Source organism: Temnothorax nylanderi, unplaced genomic scaffold (genome assembly GCF_030848795.1).
Source record: "Temnothorax nylanderi isolate EJ_2023f unplaced genomic scaffold, tnyl_v1.0 TNYL_tig1182_pilon, whole genome shotgun sequence".
NCBI lineage: Eukaryota > Metazoa > Arthropoda > Insecta > Hymenoptera > Formicidae > Temnothorax > Temnothorax nylanderi.
The window spans coordinates 1-11192 of record NW_027250244.1 but is presented as its reverse complement, the minus strand read 5'-3'; the positions used below and the strand labels follow the sequence as shown (position 1 = coordinate 11192).

The 11192-nt window shown below is 44.7% G+C and overlaps 1 protein-coding gene and 1 long non-coding RNA gene across 4 annotated transcripts; one reads left to right on the top strand and one right to left on the bottom strand.

The window, feature by feature from the left end:
• The first annotated feature begins 214 nt into the window (after positions 1–214).
• On the top strand, positions 215–6340 carry LOC139786891 (uncharacterized). The gene is made up of 6 exons (XM_071726008.1): positions 215–680; positions 1610–1751; positions 1966–2166; positions 2405–2491; positions 2701–2856; positions 3656–6340. Exons 1-6 carry the CDS (start codon positions 362–364, stop codon positions 6246–6248), a joined length of 3498 nt encoding a protein of 1165 aa, XP_071582109.1. The 5' UTR covers positions 215–361; the 3' UTR covers positions 6249–6340.
• Positions 1859–7119, bottom strand: LOC139786893 (uncharacterized). Of its 3 annotated transcripts, none has more exons than XR_011722456.1 (4): positions 6877–7119; positions 3584–6718; positions 3248–3330; positions 1859–3182 (listed from the first exon to the last, which is right to left on the bottom strand). It is a non-coding gene; the product is annotated as an uncharacterized lncRNA (long non-coding RNA). The 3 variants fall into 3 exon arrangements; XR_011722457.1 differs by having other exon boundaries at positions 6370–6718; XR_011722455.1 differs by having other exon boundaries at positions 3248–6718.
• Positions 7120–11192: the final 4073 nt, after the last annotated feature.

Genomic DNA, 11192 nt, shown 5'->3' with positions numbered 1-11192 from the left:
GTGCTCGGGCCGGAACTCGAGCCACACGTGTTCGTGTATCTCGACGATATCATTATAATCACGAAGACGTTCGAGGAACACCTCCGCATACTGCGCGAAGTTTTCCGCCGCCTCCGCGCCGCGAACTTACGGCTCAACCCGGCCAAATGCAAATTCTGCGTAGACAGCCTACAATATCTCGGGCACATCGTCGACCGCGAAGGGATCCGTACCGACCATGGTGGAAGTATACATGGTGTGCTCAGAACTCGTAAACCACGCCCCTTTTCAACGTGATGGTCACTGAAAAACACAGGGTGGGCAACTGTGAGAAACAAAATGTTTAGCGTTGGAAGTTTGGCACTACAGTAGCGTTAATCAGATGATCACGGTTAATCGGAGAGTGATATCGGCCCTGTATCTCGTACTCCTCTGTCGTCGTCTGTCTCTTTCAGGCAAAGTGTGTGTGTGTATTTTCAAACTCCATTTACTAGACAACGTTTGTTTAATTTTGAAAATTGATTTGAGGAGCTTAGAGAACGCAAAAATGGTGCGGTGTATTGTAAAAAATTGTAAAAACACCAATACAACATGTACTCCGGAGGAAGTCAGTTTCCACAAAATACCGGAAAACCAAATCATGCGTGAAGGATGGTACAAAAATATCGGAGAAGTTGTCCTTCCTTCCAATACGGTGAACGGTAAGTCTTAATAATAATAAATATAATGCTAATTAATAAATTGTAGTATAATATATGTAAATGTTTATGCTTATTTGAATTTTTAAAATTTTCTTAAAGTGTAATCGATTGTGAATTACTTTGAAATCACAAACTAGTCTCTCAATGTTACGATTTTTTATTAATTGTATAAAAAATTGTTGTGTCTTTGCTACCATCCTTATGACTCCAAAAATATCAATTTAACTCATATACATACATATATTAATATATACATATATAATTTCATTACAATTAATTTGTATAAAATATAATTTATGTAAAAGTAAAGAAAATAGGTATTTGTCTTGATAAATTCTATTGCTTCTGTTAAATCATCTAATGTAATAGTCGCAAATGTTGCATATATTATTTAATGAAGACATAATTAATATTAAAGAAGACACTAATAAATTCAATAACGCATGTGTAAGCTTCCTTCGCTATTTGAAATTGGTTTATTCATATTAACTGACGAAAGTAAATGAACAAGAAATATATACACTTTGTAAACAATATATCTATATTTAAATTCAAACCTGGGTATAAACAAACACATATAAAACTTTGTACATTGACAGTTTCTGATAGCTTTTAGATCTAACTGAAAATTAGTCGATGAGCCATATTTACACTTGGTAAAAAATTTTCATAAATTATTTCAATAAGAAATGAATAGTGATAAACTGCTGTTTTCATTTTTGGGTAAATTTGATAGAAATTACTTTTTAAGAAAATATATATAAATAAACGTCAGTTATAGCTAATTTGAAAGAACATTATTTTTTATTCAATTGACTCCGAGCGTTAGTTGAAAATTTTATAACATTAGTAATAACATTCATCGAGAAGTAAATTAAAGGTGATGTTCATACATCAACAAAATACATTACGATTTTTTGTTATTACAGCAAGAATTTGTTCAATGCACTTTACGCCAGAGTCATTTGTTCAGCCGAAGAGGAAGAGAGCTGCGGCAGAAAAGATTTCAAAAAGGCGGAGTCTTTTGCCATCCGCTGTACCTACATTGTATCTGCTGCCATTAAATGAACAGTAAGTTAACAAGGAAAAATCAATATAGTCCTTTTTTAACCATAGCTCCATATCGTTAATAATATATAGTGCTATAATATATTATTTATGAATTATTAGACGAGATATAACAATCATTTTCATTGCTCTGATATTTATTAAAATTACAAAGCTAGCAATTGTAGTCTTTCTGTAGTATGTATATGAAATTACAATAACTTTTTCCTTCTTTTAGAGCATCTCGTGAAGAAGATAATATGAAGGTGATAAGGCGGGAGTTTAATTTGGTTTGCCCATCCACGAGCACTAATACTCCGATACCATCTTCGACCCCAGGACCATCCCCTGCAGGAGTCACTGAGCACTTACAAGATTTGGATCTGCCGATGATAGACTCAACGAGTTGCCATGAAACATTAACATCAGTATCTACTACGTATGTATTAAAATACAAGTGTACCACATTTTGAGGATATATCTTGTATTCAAGTTATTTTTTTCCACAATAAGTAATGTAATTCCTACAGTTGTGTAATATATATTCGACTCAAGTGAGCCATTTAAAGATATTTTGATTCTTTTGAAATGCAATGTGCACAGGTCTTTTCCCATATGTCATCACTATAAGTTTGGTGTACATTAATTGTAACATTATTTTCTATATGTTTTTTCAGTAATCGTTGCCAGGAACCAACCAACAGTGACAACAATGTTCAGGAAGTATCCTATGAACTGTTGCGCAGTGATAGTTTTCCAACAAGGTTAGTAAAATTTATTCGTGAGATAACACACTCGTACGCATAGATGGAAAATTTTTAACAAATTTTTCAGCAAGTCCATTTCAATGCGTTGCACAACGATTTGTTTATATCTGTTAATTCTTGTATAGTTTTAACAATACAATAATTAAGTTTTACAGTGACAAGTTAGGAAATTCTTTAATGACCTTATATATGTACTTATTTTGTAGATCCAAAAAGAAGAAGGTAGTACTACATAAGTGTAGTACACTTTCGTTACGTCGCACAGTAAGATCGAGGAGTAAACGGTTTACTTCCAAGACGAAAGTTCACGAGGCAGAATATAATAGTGAACAAGGAAGTCCACCATTGAAACGTCAATGTCGGTGAGTGAAATACTTTACTGCCTATTTATGGTGCAATATGTAGTAATGATTAATTTTTAATTGCATTGATATTTATTATTTATCACCAGTTTAAAAAAAGTGACTTAAGTTTCCGTTTTAAAAGCATAACAGTTTCAAATGACATGTTGAAAAGTATAATATTCATTTTTGAAGTAATTTAAAGAATCATGTACTTTTTTAAAGTGCTGTATCATGTAATTTTTTACTAATTTTTTACGTGATCGCAATAACCCATTAGGGAGGAAGTAATTCTGCCAAAGTAGTGCTAAGAAAAGATTCAAACCAATAATTATGTCTTCTGAAACCTGAAAAAATTCACAACAAATTTATCCACAAAGCATAACTTCATTTTTTTTTTATTTTTCCTTACCTAATGTTTCTGCAAGACGATGACATTTGTCCCGTATAGTACCGACAGGACTCCCCAGGTTTTTTTATAATCTCCTGGTGTACCTGTAAGAAAAACCATTTCTTTTACCGACAAAGAATTCGTGTTATTTTTTTCAAATTTGCATTACCTAAATATCGCTTAATTATCATCATATGCGCTAATGGATTGAAAGTGGTCTTAATCAGGTGACAGTTGTACAAGAAAAAAACAAGCAAACATGGTCACATGTTTTTTTATTTAAGTTTACGAAAAATAATAAAAGGACAAATTAATTGAGAAATCATGAGGTTTCGACATAATTTCTCATGTTTTTACCTTCAACATGGCATGCTTCATACTCTATGTGAGATTGACAATCATATCTTAATTACGTAAAAATGTTTTCAGATATATGGACGAAAATATTATCAGCAATGTTCCTGGCAACACGGCAAGCAAAGAAGAGGATCCACATAAGACCATAACGTGGTTGAAAGCTGACTTGAAACATCACAGGTCTCTAGACGAATTTCATGCAAGTTCAGTAGAAAAGTGTATGCAGGAATTGAACAGTCTTGAAATGAAAAATAAATCACTGACATTGCAACTAGCAGAGCGGGAACAGTACGTAAAAACCATTCTTGCTGAAAATATCCAACTGAAGACGTCCATTGCCGAACTTAACGAACAATTAGAAGCGGCGAAACGCGAGAAAGAAGCGGCTCTAACAGTACGTGTTTCTGAAAAGATGAAAGCGGTACTGAACCCCTATTTTACTGAGGGACAAATTCGGTGTTTATTGGAAAATAAAAAATGGATCAGGTGGTCAGTTGATGACTACGCTTCTGCAATTTCATTCCGAAGTATTAGCCCTAAAGCATACCGGTACTTCCGTTTGAAATTACGTTTCCCTCTGCCATCGCTGTCGTCGTTAAGAAGATGGGCACTAAAGAAGTTCGATATCCGCGAAGGTTTTCTAATGGACGTTGTAGCAATGATGAAGAATAAAGCCGTAGATTTGAATGATATGGAAAAGATTTCCGTACTTACTTTTGACGAAATGGCATTATCTGATGAAGTTTGCTTCGATTCGAAATTAGAAAAGTTGGTAGGGCCATGCTCGAAAGTTCAAGTAATTATGATTCGTGGATTATTTGGAAACTGGAAGCAGCCAATTTATTATAAATTTGACCAACCAATGAGGAAAGACATTTTAATGACTGCATTAACCCTTCTATATACTTCTGGTTATGAAGTAGTAGCGTGTACATCGGATATGGGAAACAGGGGAGTATGGGGAGAACTTGAGATCACTCCTGAAAAACACCATTTTCAACACCCGATGATCCCAGACGGTAAAGTATTTGTATTTGCCGATGTTCCTCACCTCCTAAAGCTGTTGAGAAATTGGTTTATAGATGACGGTTTCACACTGCACAATTGCACAAGTAAGTTCACTGTCAAAGTTTATGAGGAAATCGTAAAGATGGGCAACGGCGGAGATCTTCGCGTAGCTCATAAAATAACACAACCACTTCTTGATGCCCGACAAAACTTACGACAATCAGTGCATCCGGCAGCAAAACTGTGGTCCCACACTGCTGCGAAGGCCATCAAATGGGCCGGTAATCAGAAGCTTTTAAGCGAGGATGAATACATGAAATACTCGGACTTTGTCATGGCCGTTAATAATTGGTTTGATGTGCATAATTCACAAACCAAGTATGGTGCACACCCAGGCGTTAACAGCTATGGCGTAGATCTGAGAAATCAGGAACAAGCACTAGCTCTAATGACTTTGCATACGGAAAATATGCGAGTGGGCGGTCGAACATCGCTAATGCCATTTCAAAAAGGCATTCTTATCAGCAATGCCTCTTTGCGAGCATTGTATGATTATTTGTCAATGAAGTTCCCGCAAGACTTCCAGTATATAATAACACGCCGGCTCCAGCAGGATATATTGGAAAACTTTTTTTCGTACATTAGAGGAATGGGTGCAACTAATGACAGTCCCTCTGGGTATGACTTTCGATATCGACTTCGTTGGTACATTCTTGGCAAACATTCCCAAGCTCTGTTTACCATGAACAGAAACACCGAAGAAGATTTAAATGCAAGCTGTATGTCTTCGTCAACTGCTGATACTTCTCTTACAACAAGGGAGACTAAATCCCGCTCCGTACAATCGACTGGAAAGTCTTTGACTCCAAGTTCAGTAATCAGACTTCACGCACCGAACTTCACAGATGGGAATGTTGTTGAGAACACTTCTAAATATGACGATAATAACCTTCGAGAAGAAATAATTTTAACAGAGGAGTTATTCAACAATATTATAAATATAACATCCGAAGACATATTAGACGATTCCGCCCGTGACGAAGGTGACAATTGTACAGAAGACAACTTCGACGTAACGGAACAAGCTGTAGAAATAGAAATTGAAGACTGCAACGAATTATGGAAATTCATGCAAAATAGCTTCCACTCATTGTCACACGAAGAGGAGAAACCGCACGGCTGTGCCAACAGCTCGGACATAGTCCAAATGGCAGGACTGCAATACGTTGCGGGGTATGTAGCCCATCGATTCAGAACGAAGTACCCATTTCTAGGAGAGGCCACTGGCGATTACACTTACAATTCTAGCCACGATAAATGTGACTGGGTCCAAACAGTCTCGAAAGGGTACCTCATCATTCCGTCAGAGGAATTGATGAAGCTTAGTAAAGTTGTGGAGGATTGTTTTGTAGCTTTTCATGGGGACAGTTTCTCAAAAGAAGAGTATGTCGTCAGAAAAGTGGTCACTCTTGTTAAGAGCTCTGGATACAACACCAATTGGGTACCTGAGGAGGTGTTACAATGCCTTGTTAGAACTCGCACATACATTCGAGTTAAAGAAATTGGCAAAAAGACACACGCAAGAAAGGAAAAAAAAAGAAAAGAAAAGAAATTAAAAAAAATGAACGTTCTTCCGACAAAAAGAAAATGTACATAAATATAAGAAACTTGTTATGTTTTATATGATTGTTACCTTGTCTTTGTGTGTATATTTCAAATTAAATACATTATATATTAAATAAACATTAACCTTCTGTCAGCTTTACTTTTAGAGATACCTGGCAGTATATGGCAGACAGCATGATCCAGCCTTGCAGTCAAAACTCGCTTCATAGTTCTTTAAAGATGGATAAATAAATTGAAAATTAGCTGGCTGACTCTTAAGTCCTCGATGCTGTTCCCTTCACATTGATGACACAAATTCCTTCTGTAACCATGCAGCAAAACTTACACCAAAACTTTTTATACTTGAACTTTGTGCAATTGTAGGCCACTGTGTTGCATCTGGTGATAACGCTACATGTTTCGAAAGAACTGCAGCTACTTTTTCATCTCCAAAACTTTTTTTACAGAAGAACCAGCTTGTATTGTTTTAATTAAAATTTTAAATTAAAACAAGTTTCTCAACTAGAAAATTTTTATAGAACATGTATTACATTTCTATTTTTACAACGTGCAATTTAAATTTATCATTAACTTACGATGTGGATGAAACATTTCACTTAAATAAATATATATACCTATATTAATAATAATAATAACAATAATAATAATTATTAACTCACCTGAAATCTTAGAAGGATAAATTACAAATATAAACGGCATAATTTCGCATAACTCACAAATTTTTGACGCACAGGTAGACTAGACATAAGTGAATTCTGCATCATAACAACACAAAATACCCACTATTCTAGGGATATTTTGTTGATGGAACCCTGTGTTTATCGGCGACAAGAAAAGAGAGAGCCGGGAGATTTTAGAAAAAGACAGACCAATACTGAGCACACCATGTATGTTTTCGCCATGGCCGACCCAGAGAAGGTCCGGGCAGTCGCCCAATGGCCTCGGCCGCAGACAGTTAAGCAAGTACGGCAATTCCTGGGCGTAGCGTCGTGGTACAGGCGCTTCATCCAAGATTTCGCGACAGTCGCCGCGCCGCTCACCGCGCTCACGCGAAAACACGCCCGCTGGAACTGGGGGAAGAGGAAGATACCGCATTTGAGAAGCTAAAAGACACGCTGACATCCGCGCCGGTCCTCGCCTGCCCCGATTTTTCACGGCGATTTGTCCTGCAGACCGACGCCAGCACAACCGGCCTCGGGGCCGTGCTCACGCAGAATTTCCCAGAGGGGGAAAGAGTAATCGCGTACGCGAGTCGCACGTTAAACCAGGCCGAACGAAACTATAGCGCAACCGAACTCGAATGCCTAGCGGTAATCTGGGGGATTGGCCGGATGCGCGAATACCTCGAGGGCTACCCCTTTACCGTCCTCACCGATCACCAGTCCCTGCGGTGGCTGCAAAAGTTAGACACCCCGACCGGCAGGCTGGGCCGATGGGCATTCGAGCTCCAACAGCACGACCTAGAGATCAAATACCGGAAAGGAGCCCTCAACCGGGTCGCGGACGCCTTGTCTCGGCAACCCACCACCGCCGCCGTCACGATACCGCCCCGCTGTTCGTGGTACCGCCGCATGCTACGGGTCGCGCAAGAAAACCCCCGGGACCACCCTGATTACGACATCCGAGACGGGAAACTATACCGACACGTACTACACGACCTAAACTTTAACGAAACCCCGCCCGAAAATCAATGGAAGGCATGCGTGGCCAAAGAACAGCGCCCCGAAATCCTCCACCAGAACCACGACGCTCCCACCGCCGGACATCTCGGGATCGCAAAGACCATAGCGCGCATCGCCCGACTATACTACTGGCCCGGCATGTTCCGGGAAATCGCGAACTACGTCCGAAATTGCCCCCGGTGCCTAGGACACAAAGTCGCGCACACCCGACCGGCGGGAACGCTGCACGCCACCGCCGTCACTCGCCCATGGCAGCAAGTCACGCTCGACTTAATCGGACCGCTGCCACGATCGAAACAGGGCCACACGTGGCTCCTGACGATGCAGGACCGCTTCTCTAAATGGCTAGAGATGCGGCCCCTGCGCCGCGCCACCGCTTCTGCCGTAACCACGCACATCGCCGAAGCGATTTTATTCCGCCACGGTTGCCCCGACACGATATTGTCGGACAACGGCACGCAAATCCGGTCCGGAAAACTCGAAAAATGCTCGCCGCCCATAACGTTCGACATGTATACACGCCGGTCCACGCGCCGCATTGCAATCCGGTCGAGCGAACAAACCGGGTTGTAAAAACGATGATATCGCAGTATGTCGACCGAAATCACCGTAATTGGGATGAGCGCATCCCCGAATTGCAATTCGCCTATAATACGGCCCACCACGAGGCCACGGGTTATACCCCCGCATACCTCGTCTTCGGCCGCGAACCGACCTCCCCACTCAATCGGGAGGCCGCCCCGAATACCGCAGCCGCCCCGCCAGACGAGACGCGACGTCACCTCGAGGAAGCCTACGAGCTTGTACGGATACATTTGGCGCGCGCTTTCCAGCGGCAGGAAAAGTATTACAACCTACGACGCCGTCAATGGGCACCGAAAGTCGGGGAGTGGGTGTGGAAACGCGAATACCCACTCTCCAACAAAGCCGCCGCGTTTAACGCGAAGTTCGCGCCAAAGTTCCGCGGGCCCCTCGAGGTGCGCCGGATAATATCGCCGGTAATCGTCGATCTACGCGACCGAAGCGGCAAATGGAGCCGCCACATACAAGTGCAGGATTTAAAACCCGCGCCCGCCGCCCCCCCGCCCGCCGACAACGAGGAAAACAGCGACATCGACCACCAGGAGGATAGCGATACCGAGGACGACGATAACAACAATAACGGAGCAAACCGGAGGACGACGACGACACCGAAACATAAGAGACATTGCCCCACTCCCGAAATAGGCAACAATTACCGGCAATAAATACCGATACCGAAAAAGAGTGCTCACAGACGAGCCATGGAGTCCAACCAGAGCGAGTCGAATACCGAGCGCGATATTCTCGCCGAGATCGAGAAGATCCTGGCAGAGCCGGTGGAATACGACCCGGTCTGCCCAGGATTCGGCACGACCTGGACAAGGCTATTTACCCCAGGCTCTGCCGCCTCCGCCGCGCCGCCGCCATCGCCGCCGTCGCCAAGCCCGCAACCGCACCGCCGTCACGCAAAAACGTGCCGACGGTCCGCTGCGCGGTACAACAATCGGACGAGCAGCAACGACGGAAGCTGGAGTGGCTCACCACCCCGCCACCACCACTGACCCGGAAGAAGCCACGGGCCGCGACGCCCAAAATTACCAGCGTCGAGAGAACCAACCTCCGGCTTACGATCCTACCGGGACGGCCAACGATCTTGCCGAGCGTGCCACCGACACCGCTGCCAGAGCCAGCCACCACGAGACCCGACCAGCCGGCGCCTCCGCCGCAACCAGCTCCGGCCAGCGTCCAACCCCTGCGGGCAGAAGGATCCCGACCGCCACCGCCGATCCCGGTGGAAGTGGAACCCGGACATACCATCTGGGTACCCCACTTCCACGCACACGTATCGCGCCAACACAAAATGCGATCCCGGGGGAAACGCTGGCATATTCGCTTTAACGCTACCGGCTCCGTCCGAACTATTCGGGAAATAAAGGCGAAGCCGTAGAGCGCCAAATTCGCGCTTTCCAGGGAGGGGGGTGATGTAACGATGCACCCCCAAAGATGCATCGTTCCGGCATAACATCCCGCCGAGATCGCCCGGCCGACCATCCGCCGGGCGAGGAACGGGCACGGTGTGCCCACCGTATTTTAACCATTCATCGTAGTGTTAGGAAGCCCGCGAACGGACTTGCCGCGGCAACCGCCTCAACGCGCCGAGCGGTGCCGACCGCAACCGAAGACCGCCGAACGCGATCGCGGCGTCGGGACGCCGTATTTTCCGACCGTTCCGCCGCACCATCCCGGCGCTCGCGATCGCCGTCGCTACCCCCGCCACTGCGTAACGCCGCCGCGCCGGGTATAAAAGACGAGCGTTTTTAACGCTAAATGCGATTTCCTGATCACCGCTCCGACCGACCGCACCGATCCTGAATTCCCGCATCTTTCTAGCAAGTCAGAACGAGGGTAGAGCGCCTCCGGCATTCTCTGTCTTCGCCGAGCGATTCTCGAGAGACGACAAGCTTTCTTCCACACCGCGCCCGCATGTCAGAACGAGGTTAGAGCGCCTCCGGCATTCTCTGTCTTCGCCGAGTGATTCTCGATCGACGGCCGGCTTTCTTCCACCGCACCCCCCGCGAGTCAGAACGAAGGTAGAGCGCCCCCGGCATTCTCTGTCTTCGCCGAGCGATTCTCGTCAGACGACCGGCGCTCCTACTCCCCGCGCCCGCTAGTCAGGACGAAGGTAGAGAGCCTCTGGCATACTCTATCTTCCCCGAGCGCTTCTCGGTACCCGACCGGCGTCCTTGCGCACGAAGTATCCGAACGGGGGCAGAGCGCTTCTCTGCCTCCACCGAGCGCTTCTCACCGGATACGCCTGCCACCGAACGCACCGAATTGCAGCGATCTCGCCGCCGTACCCGCGCCCGTGCGCCCCGCGCCTTACCTCGCGCCACCCGTCACACGCCGATCGCCCGTCACGATCACCACCCGCGTGCACTCCCGCGCGCACCGCGTGCGCCCCGACTCTGCGTCCTGCGCTCACCGCGCCGTTGTGCATACCGCGACTGTTACACTGTGCGCTCAATCCGCTGTAAATATCGCGACCGTCCATTATATAATAAATTCTGTCACGTTAGTTGTTAACCACGATACACTTCATTTTGCCGAACCTCACCGCGCGTCCGTTCCTCCGCACCCTCCTTCGAACCCAGCCCAGCCGCGAGCTAGATCCGCGTTTCGAACGAAGGTTGTTTTAAAGACTTGCGCTCAGGCAGAATCTGAATCAAATTTACCAAGTCCGCCCCTGTCTGCTATCTGCAGCGATACTGATT

Coding starts and splice junctions, on each gene's coding strand:
- LOC139786891 (XM_071726008.1), top strand. CDS start 362: ATGATCACGGTTAATCGGAGAGTGATATCGGCCCTGTATCTCGTACTC. Junction 681..1,609: donor TCCTTCCAATACGGTGAACG/GTAAGTCTTAAT, acceptor TTGTTATTACAG/CAAGAATTTGTTCAATGCAC. Junction 2,857..3,655: donor CCATTGAAACGTCAATGTCG/GTGAGTGAAATA, acceptor AAATGTTTTCAG/ATATATGGACGAAAATATTA.